Source organism: Rhinoderma darwinii, chromosome 13 (genome assembly GCF_050947455.1).
Source record: "Rhinoderma darwinii isolate aRhiDar2 chromosome 13, aRhiDar2.hap1, whole genome shotgun sequence".
In the NCBI taxonomy this organism is placed as follows: domain Eukaryota; kingdom Metazoa; phylum Chordata; class Amphibia; order Anura; family Rhinodermatidae; genus Rhinoderma; species Rhinoderma darwinii.
In genome coordinates, this window is record NC_134699.1 from 8,594,851 (window position 1) to 8,617,432 (window position 22,582).

The 22,582-nt window shown below is 41.0% G+C and overlaps 2 protein-coding genes across 2 annotated transcripts in view; both read left to right on the forward strand.

Annotated features, from left to right (window-relative positions):
- Positions 1-3,173, forward strand: part of LOC142666239 (peroxidasin homolog) — a 28,214-nt gene extending 25,041 nt beyond the window's left edge. Inside the window, exons 18-19 of the mRNA XM_075846228.1 lie at positions 975-1,056; positions 2,110-3,173. Of these exons, the coding sequence (XP_075702343.1) occupies positions 975-1,056; positions 2,110-2,190 (163 nt within the window). The 3' untranslated portion in view covers positions 2,191-3,173. The remainder of the gene's footprint in view (positions 1-974; positions 1,057-2,109) is intronic.
- Positions 3,174-6,020: 2,847 nt separating this feature from the next.
- SRMS (src-related kinase lacking C-terminal regulatory tyrosine and N-terminal myristylation sites) lies at positions 6,021-19,254 on the forward strand. Its single transcript, XM_075847046.1, has 8 exons — positions 6,021-6,433; positions 9,162-9,283; positions 12,057-12,223; positions 13,140-13,278; positions 13,367-13,525; positions 14,610-14,791; positions 17,930-18,086; positions 18,747-19,254. Exons 1-8 carry the CDS (start codon positions 6,021-6,023, stop codon positions 18,926-18,928), a joined length of 1,521 nt encoding a protein of 506 aa, XP_075703161.1. The 3' UTR covers positions 18,929-19,254.
- Positions 19,255-22,582: the final 3,328 nt, after the last annotated feature.

The window sequence follows — 22,582 nt, forward strand, 5'->3', positions numbered from 1 at the left end:
CTCAGGCACGGTCTAGTATAATTATTTAGGTTCTGCATAGCAGTTATTTGGACAATGAATGGCACTCTTACTATAGGAACCAACTGGGTGTATGCACTGCGGATTTTCCATAACTGATTTAACTGCGTAAAATCCGCAGTGTAACACAGTAACAGCAGTGTGGGTGAAATTTGTACCAATCTTATTCACGCGCAGCGGAAAAAATCCACTCAAACCGTTCATAAATTGACCTGCGGTGCATTTTTTTTAATCTGCAGCATGTCATTTTCTGTTGCAGAATGTTTGCTCTTATTTTGCAGGTTTTCTCCATTGAATTCAATTTGGAGGTAAAACCCGCAACAAAGAGCCATGTGTTGCAACTTCTTTGGCGGAAACGCTTGAGATTCTGCCACAAAAATTGCAAGTGATGGAAAAAAATAAAATAAAGTTTATACTTACCCACGGTCATAGTCATAGCGACGCAATCCTGAGCGCAGCCAGACTTCCTGGGGTGACGTTTCATCCCATGTGACTGCTGCAGCGATCACCTGGACTAAAGCATCATCCCAGGAGGCCGGGCTGCGCAAACAGAGGGATGTGTCACTGACAACACGTAGGTGGCAAATATAAACTCCTTTTTTTTCCTGCAGTATTTCCGCGGCGGACACGCCTCCCGAAAAAGTGCAGCGCAATTCGGTGCGTTTTTTTTTTGGGTGGAATTCCCTGCGCCTTCCAGGACTAATACGCTGTGTAGTTTTATGTTGCGTATCCGCCCTGTGTGTTTCTTACCCTTAGTAGGCCCATTCAAGGTTTCTCACGGGAATGGGCGCTTCCATATAGCTTGATCTGGTGTACGGTCTAGTCTATTATCCTGACTTTCTTGTTTTATAGCTGGGCCTGTAGCGTTTTGGGAGCGAGGCGAGGGCAGCATTCAGCACTTTGTATGGAAGATAAATAATGAATAATTATTATTATTATTATTATTATTATTACAGACTGCAGGATCTTCCCGATGACTATTCGGCAGAAGATTACGTACCCAGACTGGAGAGCGCAATATCTACATTGCAGAACAAGGTGATGACAGTCACGGAGAGAAACTTCCTGTCTATTCTGTAACTACGGACGTGTATAGTCTGTGATGTTTGTGTATATGTAAATATATCCGGACCTGATCGGAAATTGTAGATTGTTTTGATAACTTTCTATATAGGAAGAAGCCTCCCCTTCCAACACTGGAAACAAATAGAAGTTGAACCAGCAAAGTATTAAGATTCCAGGCAGAACTAAAGAGGTTCAGGCTCTACATTGCACTGTGGCCGCTTTAACTTGGAAATCCACAGGAGCCCCACCTTACACTGTAATATTTGCTGCAGACCCAAGTGCAAACACTTTTATCATCCATTTCCATTGGGTAACTTTTTATAGGTATTAAACAAACCACACAGCACCAAGAATTCAGTTTGAGTGTCCGTCTTGTTGGAACCCCGACTCCTGGTTCCCACTAAGTCGCACTGGTACCAAATAGTTGAGACCGCACTAGAAAAATACAAAAATGATGTTCATTCACCCACGCAGTGACCCACCTGGTCACTTAATTCATATTCAGTGACCTGGTATTCTCTAGTTGCCGGGCGACGCTCTAAACAAAATGTCATTATCACATGACCGGATTGTCAGATGATCACAAGCAATCTTATTGGGGCAATAGTCCTATTTTATCAAATCATAGTGCAATATTTTATTCTTCATGTGACCAAATAGGGAGTCCCCGGCCCCGTATTATCTTATGTCCCTTCTCCTGTGCCGTAACTTATGTAGGCTGGTCCAGGTGAGTTCAGAGTATCACATCAGTGATATCCAAACTAGGCGCTCGTACATCCTTATATAGGGGTCTATGTATCTAGATTATGAGGGGTGGACACCACTAGGTGGCGCTGGGGGCTCCCTTCTCAACAGTTACTACTTGGAGGTCTAATGTGCTATTTCACATTTACGATCTAACAGGTCAGGGATAACATTAGTGTTGCTTCCAGTGTCTAGCAGACACTTCTGTGTCATAAAGGGGTATTCCAACTGCAAATCTTAAGTCCATCCGTTGGGAACTCCATTTTGTGTGTTTTCTTTCAGGTGAAAGAGCTTGAAGCTCAGATGAGGAACCTTCATAGGAAATTGCTAGAAAGAGAACTGGAGCACCCAAGACATCTGTGACATATCAGTGTAGGTACGAGCACCGTGCACAGAGGACTGCGAGATTATACAAGACCAAATATACGGATGACCGCAGAATGGGTCCGAAAAGTGCAGACCACAGGGATATACTACTGCGCATCCTATAGAAGACCTTTCCTGACCAAGGATTGATGAAAAAGCCTAGAGCCACTTGTGATTTCAAGCCACTGTAGTAACTATATCCACATTGGCGAATTAGTCCGTCCTTTTTGTTTCTATTCCTATGGCACCCCCTTAGTGTATTACCACTTACCCCTTTACTACCATGGCTACCATTTATTAACACGTTACTACATACACAAGTTGTCACCTGAATTTGTATTTGCTATATACGAGACTTCCTCTCCATGCTACACAGACTTGTTTTAGTTTTTTCCTGCTCGGGCAAGAATGTACAAGAAATCACAAAAGGTTCAGCCAGAAAGTATTCAAATCCCCAGTAGCGCCACCAAAGGGGAAATGAAAAATTGCACATATCTGTGGGCTCTCTGTGTACGTAGAGAGGGTTGCTTATTGTAGTTGCAAAAGATGGACCCCTTTCTATTAACAAAAAATATTCCGGAATTCTCTTTAAGAAACCAAATACCCTGTCAACCCATTTTAATGCATGCGAATAGTTGTTTCCTTGAACTTGGGCACATGCTAATTACGTGGATGAATCCTCCTAAGGCCATGTTTACACAGTGCAGATATTGCATAGATTTTTTTTTTTTAAGTCATATCCAGAGTTGGATCCAGGAGAGCAGACCTAGAAGGCCATTAATAGAGTTCTAATGTTTAGGTTCCATTCCTGGTTTTGGCTTAAAAAAATAAATAAAGAAAGATGCATGAGAAATCGGCACAAATTCTTGTACATTCGTGCGAAGAAGGCCTAATATGTACCATATAATGACCCCAAGGACTCTCGTAGTTGTCTGCAACAAAAGATAACGTTTTTTTTTTTATATATGCACTCGTGTAATATCAGTAGATTTTAGAATGTAACTATTTTCATATTGGATCTAATTGTATAAAAAGATTTGCTAATAAATTCCTATTGATATCAAATCCATGACTTCTGCTGGTCTATTACTTTGTGTTTTTAGAGAAATATAAATTCAAATGTACATAACAGCAGTGAAATCTCACAGAAAAACAGATTTGTGCAAAAATACTGCCTCCTATATACAAGAATATAAACTACTATAATACTGCTCCTATATACAGGAATACAACTACTATAATACTGCTCCTGTATACAAGAATATAGCTACTATAATACTGCTCCTATATACAAGAATATAACTACTATAATACTGCCCCTATATACAAGAATATAACTACTATAATACTGCCCCCTATATACAAGAATATAACTACTATAATACTGCCCTTATATACAAGAATATAACTACTATAATACTGCCCCCTATATACAAGAATATAACTACTATAATACTGCTCCTATATACAAGAACATAATTACTATAATACTGCCACCTATATACAAGAATATAACTACTATAATACTTCCCCCTATATACAAGAATATAACTACTATAATACTTCCCCCTATATACAAGAATATAACTACTATAATACTGCTCCCTATATACAAGAATATAACTACTATAATACTGCCCCTATATACATGAATATAACTACTATAATACTGCCCCCTATATACAAGAATATAACTACTATAATACTGCTCCCTATATACAAGAATATAACTACTATAATACTGCCACCTATATACAAGAATATAACTACTATAATACTGCTACTATATACAAGAACATAATTACTATAATACTGCCACCTATATACAAGAATATAACTACTATAATACTTCCCCCTATATACAAGAATATACCTACTATAATACTGCCCCCTATATACAAGAATATAACTACTATAATACTGCCCTTATATACAAGAATATAACTACTATAATACTGCCCCCTATATACAAGAATATAACTACTATAATACTGCCACCTTTGGACTATAGAATTAAGCTTTATAGATTCGTTAGTGAATTTTCAAGGTGACCTACTGAATGACCGTGATCTGTTAGACAAAGGGTCATTGTTAATTAGGTTTCATTCTCTTGTTATGTAACGGAGGTAATGCACGATGATGAGGACGACAGGCTATGAAACTGTTTGAGTAGCATCTAAGAATGTAAACGAAATATTTCTGCCGGGTATTGCAGGGGGCTGTACCTACACTTGGGGATTTCTGTAATGCCTCTAAACCTTAATGCATGAAGGTCTTGCCAGCTATCCAGTAATACTCGGCCTGGAACCCATCATTCACAGCCGGGTTCCAGCTACCAAACCATTATGGGATCTCTGATAAATTTAGTTTTGGGAATTCCTATGAAGGAGAACTCCCATATTCATCTAATAGAAGTGGAACTTATTGAGGTTAATTAGTCTATGTGGTTGTTATTCTCACTATTGGTTTAGTTTCTTGTAGTTCATAATCATTCTTTGGCGTAATGAAAATCACAGCTACCAATTTGAATAAGCTGAGCTGCAGTGTAAAGCATGGAGGAGAGAGGGCAGCAGCTGGAGTCTCTGATATTTTAGACTAACAGACCACGCAGCTAAGCTGGGGTCACTGATCTGATCATAGATGTGCTCTAATGGAGCAGAGCTTAAAAAGCAGTCACTGCTTGCTGCGTACCTAGACAAATGCATGCAGCTAATCTTTTAAAATCACTGTGGATGCACAACACATCCAGCAGCCCCCCCCCCCCCCCCCCCCGCTAAAGAGGATTAACCCTCTTTGTATTAAAATACTCGCCTAGTCTTGTGTGAATAAAGCTTAATCATTGTATAATAAAATGTTCTGTAACTTGGTTTCAATCTGTTTCAACATCTTAGCTTGATGTCAGTGTTTGGAAACATTCATTGCTTACGTTGACTGAAAACCCATCCTGACCTAGTCCTACAGTGGCTAGCCTGTTACAATGTATTAGTTTGGGTAACCATTGTTAGTCTGGAGCCTAAGACCAGAGAAGGATTTGCACTGTGGCTATGTTTAGCTCACAGACAATTGTCTACATTGACCAAATCTTACAACAGGTCTCGAAGATATTATTTTAAAACATTGTAACAGGATCAACCACAGTAAGGGGAGGAGAGAGCAGGGTCTATGCATTTCTATACAACCTGAGTGACTCGGTGACTAAATAATAGCACCATTTCTACTAAAATGTCTGCCTTCTCCTGTGCTCCGCTACAAGAAGAGACCTAGAGTATAACAGTGGACATGGGGAAATAACAGATTTTGAATGATTTTTCACGATGAGAAGATAAATCAGAACTGAAAATCTAAAATGATTTTATTTCCACAAGCATGGCCAGATCTATAATTGCAAGTTAGCTACAGATGTAGCAGAGCTTGGATTTGGAAGAACGAGAATACCATCATTTTTTTTTTTTGTCTCTAGGTCTGCAGGTAAACCTACTGCATGACAAACTCAGCTCTGCTACATCTGTGTGTATATAGCACTAAAACCACTATAGGTAACATATCACCCATAAATCCGGTATCTCTGACTCTTGCATGATCACCTGTTGACATCACTTTCTCCCCGATGTCGCATTAGCCCCTTTTTTCTGCAGAAATACTGGTCGGGGCACATTCCTCTAGTTCAGTCTTCCTGGTTTAAGACGGCAGTTTTACTTTTGTTTATAAAAGGTTCAGGTGATCAGGAAGTGAAGCAGATGAAAAATAAGTGCACAGATTAGCAGTCACCCAGCATGCGGGCGAGTGAGTGATCGGCACCAAGAATGACACACACACCTCACCCGAGCATGGAGGACTTTTGTAGGAACTATATGCAGTTTATGGCGTGTCTATGGGATAAAATCTGGCCTCCACCAGAGACGACGAGGGCATCATCTGTGCCCACCATAGAGCGTGGCGTACCCAGCAAGATGCCAAGTGTGGACATTGTCACCGTCCTTTATGACTTCGAGGCCAGAGACCATCAAGAACTGAATGTGCAAGCCGGAGAAGAACTCTGCATAATCAGCGATGAGGGGGATTATATCCTGGCCCGGAAACTGACCGGAACCATGGAAATGGGACTGGTACCATCAAATTATACGTCATCTTTAAGTTTCACCCCTCCTCTTCCTCATAATGGCACCAACGACAGCGATGCAACCTCTGACTTTTATGATCTACCCGACAACGGTGATAGTCCGAGTCTAAGCAATGAGGCGTAAGTAGCCAGTTTATACAATATGGTCCATAAAGAGCTTTTTCACATGGAAAACTCTACTGCATCTGTGGGCGCAATCTGTCCAGGAGGAGCTTGTAATTCTGTTCATCCTGATCTTTCTGGTTCATGAATATAATGCTAATAGTGCTGTGTAGACTGAAAAACCGGCGAGAGTAAGGGGGGGGGGGGGGGTATGTAACTAAGCAAAAAGTATCTGGTTTTAATTAGTAAAATATATTAGAATATATTACCTTTAAAAAGGCAAAAGTTCCCTGGCAAAAAGTCTACAAAAAAAAAAAATCTGAAGTGAGAAAAAAAAACAAAACAAAACACCGCACTTTCTCTAGTGCCGCCTATTATGTTACACCTAAGGCTATGTTCACACAGGGCGGATAAGGGATTTTAAATCTGCAGCATGCTCTACTGTGCGGTGGATTTAACCCTGGTCATTAAAAGAGTGAAATCGGCCGTCGACTGCGTCAAAATCCACCGTGTGACCATGGCTTTAGAGACAACTACAATAATCATCATCATCTGTCCATTTCTTTCCTCTATAAGAGATCAGTACACACTAGGAGATAGTTGTATTACTACTACACATTATTACCAGTATTATAACATTTCCATTCTTTTACTCCTATATTAGTTTATTACCAATCCCAAGAAAAAATAACTAAAAATAATAATAAATAATAATGAAACCTAAAGACACAATACAGACAGAAGGGTCATCCGGAATCTAAACCGTTTAAACACCACATAGTAGTAATAAAAAACTGTAATAATAAATATAATACTAAAAATAATACTACTAATAAATAACTAACAGTAAATATAATAAAAGTTTGGAGACGCAGCCAATTTATTAAAAAAAATTCCCGCCGCCTTCCAAAAGCCACAACGATTTTATTTTTCTGTTGACTGAGCGGTGTGAGGGCTTTTTTTTTGGCATGGCGAGCTGTAGTTTTCTTTGGTACCATTTTGGGTTACATGTGACTTAAATAATTTTTAATTCCACTTTTTGGAATAGCGAACAATACATTATCTGTGTTTTTACTTTTTTTTTTTTGTATTAGTCCTCCTAGGCAACTTGAACCAGCAATCGTTGTAGTAGATCTTGATTTTCACAGGCTCCTATTTATAGGAGGACAAACATGGCAGACCTGAGACCTTCATTAGGACCCCAGGCTGCCATAACAACCATCGGCACTCTGCTATCGCGCCATGGGAGGGGGCTGGCTGACGAAGGGCGCCGCCCCCCTCTTTCTAACAGCTTACATGCTGTTGGCGCATTTGACCGCGTGGTAAAATCAGGTGGAATCTAAGTGATCTTCGCCTGTTGCGGTGAGGTGTCGGCTGAAACATACAACAGACACTCACTCAGTACCTGAGCCTGTTCCATACTTGGAGGCTGTAACTTACATGTACGTGTCATGTCGCCAAGAGGCGAATAGTAATAAAATATTAATAATCATGATAATCATAGTAATAATTGCATGTACATTAGACCTTATAATCATAACAGAAACAACGGCGATAATAATGATCTGATCACACAGGCGGATTTGGAATGGATCCTACCAGATCACATTGATTCATAATGGGTCCATCAAGTTTTTTGTTGTTTTTTTTATTTTTTATACTGGATTCGCTTTATTACAGGCAGATCCAAGGTCAACTACATCTGTGCCAAGTCTATGACCCAGAAATTACTGAATTCTGCAGAAAAAATGCTACCAGCTACTTGTATCACCTTAGACTTGTGCTGGGCACTATGATTACCCACAATTAAAGGGGAACTCCTCCAAGGTTTATCTTTTGACATGGCCTATAGACATGTAAGAAGAGGATGTCCTTTTTAGCTGGACACCAGGCACGGAGTGCAGGCTGTATAGTGAAACCTTTGCATCTAGTTGTTTAACCCTGTATGGGAACCTTTTATATCTCCTTGCATAAAGGACTTTGTTGTAGGAGAGACGCACTTTCAAAAAACAAAAACAAAACAAAAAACTATTGTAGCGAAAACCCTTTTCATTACAATATTCCTAGGAGAAGACATCATTGATTGAAGTTACAAACATGAAGCTTGCATTTCCTCTTTTCCAGCGTCCCAATGACAACACTCCCTGTCTTGCGCTCTTTCAATGCAGCTTTGTCAAAAGGGCATGGTGTGCATTCAAAATCTCTTAATACCACAATGTCCACATATTAACTTGATTGAGTTTTGATCATGTAGATTTGGATCCTTTACACATGTTCCCTGTGACCTCATCCTCTGAGACTCTCATGCAGTAAAGGGGCTTTCACATAATAGCCTTGTTTGTTCCAGCCAAGTAGTTATAAGAATTGATTGCCCTCTTTATTTCGATTGTATAACAGCGCCCCCTATAGGACACTGTATTATTGTGAACAATTGGATAGAACCACTGTTAAATCATAGCAGGACATGGTAATACAACCCAACATGGCCGCTCCATCGACCGCCACCCATTGTGTGACTCAATGCAATCTTATGGAAGGGATCACATGTTGCGTTCTGAAGAGCTGCCCAATTAGCCACCCACCAATAGCCCAATGGTAAGTCATGTGGCGAATTCCTGGTTTGCTCTTTCTAATGATTACCACCCAGCAGAAGACATAACCGGTTACTTCCCTTTATTTTGCAGTCCTTATTGTAAATCACAGTCCATATCAGTAAATCATTCCCTAATCCTCTTTTTCTCCACAGCTGGTACATAGAAGTTTCCAATAGACTAGAAGCAGAGAGATTGCTGATGTCACCTCCGAACGCCCATGGCTCCTACCTGGTCCGTCCCAGTGATACAAATCCCGGGCACTTTTCATTATCAGGTAAATGTATGAAGAAGTAGCGGAAATAGTGAACAGAGGCATGTGATGTCCAGGGACCATTAGGGTCCCTTCACCTGTTTCCCTGGATCATTGATGAGTCACCCCCACAACAACATTCAAAAGTACCTCCATAAACAGGGTCATCAGGGTAACCCCTTTAACAGGGTCAATAGAGTTGCCCCATAAATAGTATCAGCGGAGTAGACTGTCCCCACAAGCAAAGTGCCCTCTGATAAACAATATGGTCAGCAGTGCCCCCTTAAAAACCGTGCCGGCAATGTGCCTCCCTCGCAGCGTTATAATTCAAGAGTAAAATTTGGATGATCCACAACCGTCACAAGGTGGAGCTCACTGCATACATATTTATACAGCTTCCATAGAGTTACATGATAACATTCTGCTGCCTGCAGTCACCACTAGAGGGAGCTCACTATATACAGAGCGATATAAACAGCTCCCAAAGAGTTACATGATAACATTCTGCTGCCTGCAGTAACCATTAGGGGGAGCTCACTACATACAGATATATACAGCTCCCATTTTAGTCACTGACAGCAATATAAAATTATATACAGTAAGCGCCCCCTAGTGGTGGCTACAGACGGCTTTGTCGAAGATTTGTCTGTTCTACAAGAATTCCTGAAGATATTTAACAAGTACCCAATATGGTTGTGATTCAGCATTCGTAGAAACAGATCATCAAAATGTCTGTACACAATTGTATATAGTGACCTTGAGGATATGCCGTTTAAAAAGGTGAAAATCCCCTTTGGAATAAGCGAGTGATATGGTATCGATACAAACTAGTGGTTTCCTTCTATAGGATGAATCGGACACTGGAGATTTTACGTTTTCTCATACTTCGTGCCACCCTCAGGTCACAAACTATAAGCCACAGAGATATTATCAAATGTCAACTCAATATAAGTTGCAGAAAGTTACAGGGCTACACAGGACGGGTGCAGTCCTCTTATCAGTCCTGTCCTGAGGTTACTTAATGCTAAGGCAATGTCATAGAACTTGGAACGTAATGTAACAAAGCCTGGACTCAATATTTAAAGGGGACATTTACAATTATACCAAGAATTTGTCACATTCAGAGCTGCTTTCTTGAGACTATATAGCAGATGAGCAGCTGGAAGCTCCAGGGCCCCATTAGGAAATCTATACAAGGGGCCCACAGAACGGTCACATACAATGACGTCACACTATATATCTATCACACATCTACACTCCCTATAGTGACTTCTCTGAACTTTGGTTATCACATGACTGACGTGCGATCGGCGCATGGGGGTGGGGAGGGGGATGCAGCAGCAGGCAAGGAGTTCTGAGACTAGTGACCGGGGACTAAACAGCAGGAGGACCTCTAATGCTTAATGTTCTTTTCAGATTACTCATTTACATACAATTTACCCACAATGCACTTACTGCAAGTAAATTGCTTTATAAACCTAAATAAAAATACTTAAAATCGACCAGGGATCATTAATCCCTCCTGACAGCGGTTCCCTTCTGTCCTTCCTGGCTATGACTGGTGATCAAACTATATGGGGGAGCGGCAGGAGGAAAGAGTTAAAAAGGTTGTAGTAGATTGGAGTCACCCGATAATACTATGATACTGGCAGGGATTGCAGATAGTCTGGCACTTGCTACATCTAAACATTTACAGTTCTGCAGCAAACAGCAATCTGTAATGTTGGCACCTGCTTCAACTCTGAGGGGAGTTACCACATGCATTCTGTCCATGGCAAAGATGGCAAGATGCCCTCCCATGAAGTGGTGGTTTAGAGGTTAAGAATAGTATTCCTGGTCATATGATTGATGTGTACCGTGATTTAAGAGTTAATAACTAATATCTCTGGTGGTCTAAGGGAGTGAAGGGTTAATGGTAACATCTAAAATTCTTGCTGGTTTAGAGTAATTAAGGGTTATTTGTATTTCCTGTTTGGACTAGGGCAGTAAAGAGGTTCATGGGTAGATCGCTGGTGATCTAGGGCAGTGAGGGGTTAAAGATATCTCTGGTGGTCTATGGTGGTGAAGGGGTTAACGTGTACACCACTGTGCTGATCGATTTAATAATATATATCTGTACAGAGGTCGGAGTTCAATGTGTCTGATACAGAGCTCCAAATCCTTTGAAAGTCAGAGTGAAATAATACAATTCTCTCTGCCTGCAGCCACCACTAGGGGGAGCTCACTTCATACAGATATATACAGCTCCCATAGAGTTACATGATAACATTCTGCTGCTTGCAGTCACCACTATAGGGAGCTCCCTGCAGACAGATTTATATACAGCTCTCATTGAACGCAATGGGATCTGTATACATCGGTATGCAAAGAGCTCCCCCTTGTGGTGGCTGCTTGTAATAGATTATTATTGTCACCTTTAAACATAATTGCTAATTCATTCTTCATACTTTTTTTTAAGATATTTGCTTGCTGCCAGTGAATTGGCACATTCTAGTTTACCTTCAGTGGCTAAAATACATCCTTATTTTCTCACAGTGGATGTTGTTACAATGTGTGTGGTCCAGCACTAGGGAAATTTGGGCTGTTGCTGCCTCCTTTGGCTCAAAGGATTGCCTATGCTGATATATTGTAACAAACTGTTTTTTAGCAAGATTAGGGGGATGAGAATTTATTTTTGTTGTTTGGAGTAACACTGCCGGTTATACTGTAGCGGTCTGATCCTACACTAAAATTTTTCAGGTGGGAATTTTGAATTCAACGACGGGTCACTAAATAACACTATTTTATTTCTCCTCAGTTCGCAATGATCATAAAGTCACTCATTTCCGCATCCACGTAGGCTCCAAAGGAGAATTTTACCTGCAGAGTGGGAGGAGTTTCACCACCATTCAGGAACTTGTCGTCTTCCATAAAACAAATTGGAAGCTTCTGAAAAGTCCCCTCCTGCAGCCGTGTAAAGAGGAGGTAACACTGATCTAACACTATAGAAAAAATAGAGAGGGAAACCAACAGCGCACATTACTGGAATGGTGGAGTTGGGTGTGCGCGCCATATACAATCAGTTGTGTGTTTATTTAATGTGTGAGCAACTAATATTCCACACCTGGAAAGCGACAGTTAGCAGCTGCAGCCAGGTATGAAAGCTCAGCTACCTGTTCAGGCCCAGTAATATAATAGTTATATTCTTGTATATAGGGGGCAGTATTATAGTAGTTATATTCTTGTATATAGGAGGCATTATTATAGTAGTTATATTCTTGTATATAGGGGAGCAGTATTATAGTAGTTATATTCTTGTATATAGGGGCAGTATTATAGTAGTTATATTCTTGTATATAGGAGCAGTATTATAGTAGTTATATTCTTGTATATAGGGGGCAGTATTATAGTAGTTATATTCTTGTATATAGGAGCAGTATTATAGTAGTTATATTCTTGTATATAGGAGCAGTATTATAGTAGTTATATTCTTGTATATAGTGGGCAGTATTATAGTAGTTATATTCTTATATATAGGACAGTATTATAGTAGTTATATTCTTGTATATAGGGGGCAGTATTATGGTAGTTATATTCTTTTATACAGGAGCAGTATTATAGTAGTTATATTCTTCTATATAGGGGGCAGTATTATAGTAGTAATATTCTTGTATATAGGGACAGTATTATAGTAGTTATATTCTTGTACATAGGGGGCAGTATTAATCCCATAGTTGGTTGCCACATTATGTTAGCGTCTGGGCCCACCAAAAAATAATTTGCACCCCCGATGGGCCATTGCGACCATGATCTGCACAGAGTTGGCAGATTGGCACTACATATCTCATAGTCTCATATAGCCAAGATATTTTCATCAGCTTATGTGTTATTCTTTTTTTAGATTGACCTCACTGAAACCTGGGAGAGGTCACATTCAGAGTTTCAGTTGATTAAGAAGTTAGGACAAGGATTTTTTGGAGAGGTTTTTGAAGGCATCTGGAACGACACTGTAAAAGTAGCCATAAAAACTTTCAAACAAGGTTAGTTTTTGGCAGAGATATGGAGATTTCCAGCAATAAAGTGATGGTTTAGAGATGGCCACCCTAAATGATGTTCTTCCCCTTACAAAGGATCTGAACAGAAGTGACTTTGAGAAGGAGATAAATGCTCTTAAGAATCTTTGTCACAGGAATCTCATCCAGTTACTGGCTGTGTGCTCATTTGGAGAACCGGTCTATATTGTTACTGAGCTTATGGTCAAAGGAAACCTAAATGACTACTTAAAAGGTAAGGCAAGACGATAATCATGAGGTCTTCAAGATTGGTGACAGATAAGAGACAAAGAAAGGGAGAGATGTGGTGCATCCAGTAGAATAGGTGCTATCAGTGGAAGACGGACTACTCTAGTATCCAGTCACTGCCAAGGGCTACAGGTTTGTGTGTCAGTCTGCAGGGTACTATATTTCAACAAAACATTGCCCCAGAGGATGGGAAGGAAATGGAGTGAAAGTCTCTAGTGTTCACCTTGTCCCAATTGTGACACTGTGGAGAGTTCTAAGAGCTTGGGGTGGAAACAGTCAACAAGATGCTGTTGACATATCTATCATTCTTATTAATTGTTTCTATTTAGTACATAGGGGTGGATACATTTCTCATCAGCACTTCTTCTGGAAGTTACTGGTTCTCCTTGTGGAGATCTAGTTGGTGTAGGGAGTCTTACAGGCAATGCTTTCTGGGAAAAGTATGCAAATTAGCTTTCCTCCTGAAGGAAGAAAACTGTTTCTAGTGCCACCTTTAGGTAGCTGTCCAGTAAGTCCATGTCCAATCTATTAAATAGCCTTGAAACAGGACTAGGGATACCAGCCAAAACAGGGACACCTATCTGTAGACAGCACTGTTTTGGAGTATCTGCTTCTCGTCAGTACAGAGTAGAGTACTCGTTGGCTGGCATAATTTCTCAGGGAGCATTGCCTGTAAGACTTCCTTCACCAGCTGGATCTCCGCAAGAAGACCTAGTACCTTCTAAAATCGGCTTATAAGGCATATCACCTAACCAACCAGTAGCTTCCCTGTACTGATGAGGAGCAAATACTCAGAAACAGTGCTGTGTACAGATGGGTGTCTGGTTTTACTGATATTCCTAGTTGTGTTTCAAGTCTCTTTATAGGTCAGACATTGACTTACAGAGTAGCTAACTATAGATGGCACTAAAGACAACCCAATAGGGTATACAGTGGTCACCCAACTTTCTTAGAAGCAGATATAGGTACAAAATGGCTAAACATAAGTTTTTAATAACTTGATAGAAGAAGACATTAGAGAATTTACTAAGTAACTATAATAAAGATGACCCAAGTTCCTGTCTCTGCAGGCACTGAAGGCGTCCAGCTAACAAATGCCGACTTCGTTGAAATGATATGTCAAGTAGCAGATGGTATGGAGTATCTGGAAAAGAAACAGGTTGTCCACAGGGATCTGGCCACACGAAATGTTCTAGTTGGAGAAAACCTGATCTGCAAGATTGCTGATTTTGGATTGGCTCGACTACTTAAGGTTGTTCATAGTTCCCTGTCCTACAAGTGTTTTAGTTTATGTTTGCTCACTCAGGGGTGGACTGACAGTTTAGACAATTGGGCACTGCCCAAGAGCCTAGAGCATTAGGGGGCCCGAAGTCAAACTGTACAAGGGTCGGAGGTCCCTTTTGTCTTGTACAGAGCTCTGCATACAGAATTATACAGCTCCCATTGAGTTCTATGGGATCTATGTAAATCAATAGGTAATAAGCTCCCCCTAGTGGTGGATGGCAGATTTTTTTTCATTTAAACTATGGCTGTGTGACGCACAGCAGGAAACGTAGAGCTCTGTAACAGAAAATATAGGGTGCTGTTTCTGCTACCACAAAAACTCATCATTCTGCAAAGACAGAGAAGTCTGTAAAATATTTACTATCGAAATTCCTCACCAGTCACCTGCACGACAACTAGACCACAGTGACATAGGTATATATATCGTCCCACGACAGCCATTGTATGATGTAACTATGAGATGTGCTGTGGCGTGGGGTAGTAGGGCTAAGGGGCCTCAATTGGGCCCCCTTACATCGCCATGACTTTCAACTATATCTGCATCCTCAGGACGCAGATACAGTTGTTGACAGTAGCGTCGCTAACACCGGGCATCCAGGGCATAAGCCCCGGGTAACTACCACATTCAATTATATCGGTGTCCCCAGGACGCAGATTTAAATGAATACTATGGCGAAGCAGGGAGCTGCATTCACTAGGCTACAGGCCACGTCAGGCCTGCAAGCCCATGATACAGGATCCATGCGGATGCTGGCACGATGACATCACTGCATCACGCCATCCTACGCAGGCGTTCCATCTTGATGTCTCATAGGCTACAGGCCTAATGTGGCTGAGGAGGAGGAGTTAATTTTTTATTTAGGGGGCACAATTACTGAATGGGGGCACTGTGTATGACACTCTACAACTTCTTTGATTAGGGCCCCCAGACACAACTTTGCGTGTGGCCCTACAAATTACAAATCCGCCCCTGGTGACGTGATGTCACTATGGACGCAGACAGGGCCGGCCCTAGGATAGATGGCGCCCTGTGCGAAATGATCTTTCGGAGCCCCACCCCATCATTAAAAAAAAATGCCCCATAAAAAAATTATAATGCCCCTCTAGTGCCCCCATACAGTATAATAATAATATTTAATAATATAATATATTACAACCCCTTCAAGGACACAGTATTTTGTCCTCTAATTGTGCCCACAGTATTATGCCATCTGTAGTACCGCTACACAGTATAATGTCCGCTTAGTGGCCCCCACACAGTATAGTGCCCCCCTGTAGATTTTGCCATACAGCCTCCCTGTAGACAGTGCCATAATTCCCCACCTCCTTTTTGTAAATCGTGCTACACAGTCCCCCACCTCCCCCTTGTAGACAGTGCTATACAGTCTCCCACCTCCCCCTTGTAGACAGTGCCCCCAAACAAAAACAAAAATTGTACTCACCTAGGCCCCGTTCCCATGACGAACTGAGCTGCTCCATGACGGGATCCTGTAGCCTAGTATAGAGTTTCCCAACTTTTTCGGACTCGAGGCAGCACTGGAAAAACAAAATTTCCTCAGGGCCCCCCTACCAAAAATTGTTTTGATAAAGACAGAAAACGGCTAAGAACAAGCACTACACTCGTAGGGTCTGTTCATACAGCGTTTATTGTAAGGCAAAAAAAATCTGCCTCCAAAATTCCTTCAGCAACTGACAGCGTTGTGTGACCTTTTTTTTGTGTTTTTTCTTAAGCTGTTGAAGCGAATGCAAAAGACGCAGGAAAAAAAGCTCCAAACGGGCGCCGCAGGTATTTTCTGCCTCCTATTCATTTCAATTGGAGGTCAGAGGTGGAAACCACTTGAAGACCATCAGCCCCCCACTCACAGTAAAATGACCATCAACCCCCCACTCACAGTAAAATGACCATCAGCCCCCCACTCACAGTAAAATGACCATCAGCCCCCCACTCACAGTAAAATGACCATCAACCCCCCACTCACAGTAAAATGACCATCAACCCCCCACTCACAGATTCCCCTTGTAGGTAGCGCCACACAGCCCCCTGTAGGTAGCGCCACACTGCCCCTTGTGGGTAGCGCCACACTGCCCCTTGTGGGTAGCGCCACACTGCCCCTTGTGGGTAGCGCCACACTGCCCCTTGTGGGTAGCGCCACACTGCCCCTTGTGGGTAGCGCCACACTGCCCCTTGTGGGTAGCGCCACACAGCCCCTTGTAGGTAGCACCAGACAGCCCCCTTGTAGGTAGCGCCAGACAGCCCCCTTGTAGGTAGCGCCACACAGCCCATTGTTGGTAGCGCCACACAGCCCATTGTGGGTAGCACCAAATAGCCCCTTGTAGGTAGCGCCAGACAGCCCTCTTGTAGGTAGCGCCACACAGCCCCCTTGTAGGTAGCGCCACACGGGGATTTCGCTCCTTCAGGGAGCTACAGTGGCGCTAGTAGACAGCAGAGCAGGGAGATACAGCTGCTGCTAGCGGTGGCACCGCCCTCATGCTCCGTTTCACCGCGGCTGCAGTTAGTGTGTCTATCCCCGCTGGTAGTTACAACGGGGCGGGGATACACACACCTGCTGGCGCCCCTCTTGCAGTGTGACGGCTGGCACCCTGTGCGACCGCACTGGTCGAACATAGCTAAGGCCGGCCATGGACGCAGATTCATTGCTGCCAAGACGTCACACTGGAGTACCAACGTGTTTTTTGCATTAGATTCCCTTTAAGGGGTTGTCCCATTTAGAAAACCCATGGTCATACACCCTATTAGAGAATTTTAAAATAACAGGAGGGGGGTCCCTTAGTCAGGACCCTCATCTCTTGGCCTGAGTGGAGAGCGGTGACAGAGTGTCTCTCTCGCTGAAGGACCTGTCCCAGCATATGGATGGACACTGTGTAATGCTTAATCTCTCCTGTGGTGGCACTGCAGGGAAATTGAACACCTACTGCAAGGTTTCCCTGCAAATCACAGCAGATCGCTGGGGGTTCCAGCAGGAGGACACTGTGATCTGCATATTGTGGCGAGATCATTCTAACAAGTTACAAAAAAACAAAAAAAAAAACAAATTTGTAATAAATGACCCATCATCTAATCTATTTCTGCTACATTTTATTCCAGGATGATTGTTACTCTCCAGAAAACAATCGATCTGTCCCAATAAGGTGGACAGCACCCGAATCTTTAATGTACTGCAAATATTCTACCAAATCAGACGTGTGGTCATTTGGGATTGTGATGTTTGAGGTGTACACGCTTGGAGACGTGCCATACAAAGGTAAGAGGAGTTACTAATGTGTCGGTGTTGTGTCTTTGGGTACAAGTTTCCTTTGGGCTTTTCCTGAAAAAAACGGCGCAAGCCCCTGATTTTCAAGGAAAGTAAAAAGGATAGGGGAATGTCTGTCTTGAGACCCTCTTGGGACATATTGTTTTAATAGAGGGGGGGTCCACTGCTTGGACACAACACTACTAGCCAGTAGGACTACCAATTTATTCCAATAGGCGCCATGTAGTGTTTAGTAAGGTCCCGTCTGCAGCTAATCACGGGGTAGTGGGCCCGTAGTGGGTTGTCCCCTGTGATATCAGCTTGTAAAAAAGGAACACTCACAATGAATGTGGTTTTCAAAATCAGCTGACGGTCTATTATTGTTCCTCCCGTCAGTGGAAACAAGAATGGAATAGGTTGGATTTTTACCTGTACGAGTCTTTGTGTACCTTGAGAAAAGTGGTGGCAGAGCAGAGGTACCTGGCGGCGGCTTAGCTCTTTACATAGGCAACATGCCCATGTAGCCAAGCCCATTAAATCACACATTCAGCTCTGCTACATCTATAATTTCCTCAACGTGGATCTGAAGACTAACTTTGCTCTACAGAATTCAGATATTGAAGGACTCCATGATTGCTTCCTCCGCTGACCTGTACGTTTTTGTTTTGGTAGGGTTGACCAACAGAGAAGTAATCACAAAAGTCACAAAAGGCTACAGACTGCCGCAGCCTTCAATCTGCTCTATGGAGATGTACAACTTAATGCTGCTTTGCTGGATGGACAAACCGCGGGATCGGCCAAGTTTCCAGGAGGTGGTGGAGAACTTAACGGACATTCAGAGGTCAGTCCAGTGAAGAACAACCACAAGCTGGAGGATATCCGTAGAAAGGTTAATAATATTGGAGGACTAAGGAGACCTGACTATATGGAGACCATTGGTGCATATACCCCTGCCAAGGGTGGACGCAGATAATGAGGGGGACTATTGGTAACAGACATTCAGGGAATCTTGGTCCCTTCATGGCAGGAAGTTATGAGAATGTGGTTGCCGAATAATGTACAGGAACGGTGAAACGCGCTCCCCCTGTACTAGGAATCTCAAGATACAAAACAAACAATCTGTCAAGGTGACAAAAAAACTTTATGTAGAAATCATTATATGAAAATCATATTGTTACAACTGGTGCGGTAAACCACTTATAAATACCAGAAAGCACTTCTTATACTCTTTATATTTATTCCAAATAACACTCCCATCATGAAAGCAGGTTTATTGATCTTTTTACCCTAGGAAAAAGAGTTTCTTTTTTTTTTGCTCAATGTCGCCTACTGAGTAATGAATTTTGTATGAGCTTTCAAAATGGGTGGGGGGTGGGAAGCACATTTTCAGTTTACATATATAGTGTCACTTTTCAACTATAACTACTATAATACTGCCCTCTATATACAAGAATATAACTACTATAATACTGCTCCTATATACAAGAATATAACTACTATAATACTGCCCCTATATACAATAATATAACTACTATAATACTGCCCCTATATACAATAATATAACTACTATAATACTGCCCCATTATACAAGAATATAACTACTATAATACTGCCCCCTATATACAAGAATATAACTACTATAATACTGCTCCCTATATACAAGAATATAACTACTATAATACTGCCCCGTATATACAAGAATATTACTACTATAATACTGCCTCCTATATACAAGAATATAACTACTATAATACTGCCTCCTATATACAAGAATATAACTACTATAATACTGCTCCTATATACAAGAATATAACTACTATAATACTGCCCCTATATACAAGAATATAACTACTATAATACTGCTCCTAAATACAAGAATATAACTACTATAATACTGCCCCCTATATACAAGAATATAACTACTATAATACTGCTCCCTATATACAAGAATATAACTACTATAATACTGCCCCCTATATACAAGAATATAACTACTATAATACTGTCCCTATATACAAGAATATAACTACTATAATACTGCTCCTATATACAAGAATATAACTACTATAATACTGCCCCCTATATACAAGAATATAACTACTATAATACTGCTCCCTATATACAAGAATATAACTACTATAATACTGCCCCCTATATACAAGAATATAACTACTATAATACTGCCCCTATATACAAGAATATAACTACTATAATACTGCTCCTATATACAAGAATATAACTACTATAATACTGCCCCCTATATACAAGAATATAACCACTATAATATTGCCCCTATATACAAGAATATAACTACTATAATACTGCTCCTATATACAAGAATATAACTACTATAATACTGCCCCATATATACAAGAATATAACTACTATAATGCTGCCCCTATATACAAGAATATAACTACTATAATACTACCCCTATATTCAAGAATATAACTACTATTATACTGCCCCTATATACAAGATTACTACTATAATACTGCCCCGTATATACAAGAATATAACTACTATAATACTGCCCCTATATACAAGAATATAACTACTATAATACTGCCCCTATATATAAGAATATAACTACTATAATACTGCTCCTATATACAAGAATATAACTACTATAATACTGCCCCCTATGGACAGAATAGGGAATGGGAACATATAGAGGAATTTTCTTATTATTCTTAAATAGGTGACATTCAATTGATTGGGTTCATTTACATATTTGGACACTGTACTGCATGATGGAAGTTCAAAGAAACTCGTTGAAGATAACTTTTGGCTTTGTTCACATACATGAGAATACAGATTGCCCGTTCACTAGTGAAAAAAAATATGAAGGAATTTCTTACTAGTACCAGTATTAAAATGACATGCATGAAATGTTGTATGGTTTTTAGACATGAGGCTTTACGTGGGAGAATGAGGGGCCTGAGGGTGCGGTGCATGACGCAGGGATTCTCTCTTCCGTATTTTTAATCTCTGTGTCATTCTCCACCCCCTCAGATCCTGTACAACACATTGTAGTGGTTTTGCCCAGAGCATTTCTTAAGTAAATAGATAAGAAGAAGAGGGGTGCTACACCTGTAGAAGCAGACAATTTAAAGGGATTCTCCAGCCCGAGGACTACAGCAGGGAGGCACAATTAGGGGGTGTATGGTCTTTTAATAAGTTGCTTGGGTTCAGGTTTAAAGGGGAAACCCTCTCAAAGAGCTTCATGATATTTTTTAGATGACAGTACTTATAGGGTCTAAGAGCTGGGACTTCCATTATTGCCCAGGACAGAGCGGTGTTACTGGTCATGTGATCCAAATCCTAGTCATTCAGCTTTCATTAGAGATTTGCACAATTCAATTCAGAAAAATTATAGATTTCAATGGCACTTGTGTGACCGGTTTGGTCACTCCTGGATTTCGATGGTGCTGCATTAGATATTCGGTTTCCTGCCCTAAGGTTTGTGTGCTGGTTTAACAAGTTGCTCCCTTCCTGTAAAAAGACTCAAAAGCGTCATGGCACTCAAGGAGTCAAAATATGTAAAAAGTTCTGAAGAATAAATTACAGTAAAACACCAAACTTAGCGCATGGAGAAACTATTATTTCCTATTGTGAATTCGTATACATATGTGCAAATAGCAATGGTGAAAGTACCAAAGAACAACCGGTAGCAATTATGTGTTCTTCCTTAAAGGTTACGTCCACTTTTAAACACCATTTTACAGTTTACATATATAATTATTCTAAAGAATCAATGAGTCACTTTATATTACTTATCCTGTACTGATCCTGAGTCACATCCTGTATTATACTCCAGAGCTGCACTCACTATTCTGCTGGTGGAGTCACTGTGAACATACATTACATTACTTATCCTGTACTGATCCGTAGTTCATCCTGTATTATACTCCAGAGCTGCACTCACTATTCTGCTGGTGGAGTCACTGTGTACATACATGACATTACTTACCCTGTACTCCGGATCAGTACAGGATAAGTAATGTATGTATACAGTGACTCCACCGGCAGAATGGTGAGTGCAGCTCTGGAGTATAATACAGGATGAACTACGGATCAGTACAGGATAAGTAATGTAATGTATGTTCACAGTGACTCCACCAGCAGAATAGTGAGTGCAGCTCTGGAGTATAATACAGGATGTAACTCAGGATCAGTACAGGATAAGTAATGTAATGTATGTACACAGTGACTCCACCAGCAGAATAGTGAGTGCAGCTCTGGAGTATAATACAGGAGGTAAGTCAGGAGGAGTATAGGATAAAAGGTGGTCATGTATGTACATAGTGACTTAACGGTTTATGTAGAATAATTCTATATGTAATCTATAAAATGGTGAAAATAAAGTGGACCCTATTAGAGAGAGTGTGCCTTTCGCCAAAAATCAACGACATTTTATATTTTCAGTAAATGCTGCTAAATACGATTTCTAACCATACACTGCTCTATTGGCTCCCGATTTGTGTGTGTGTAGCTGGATACACAGT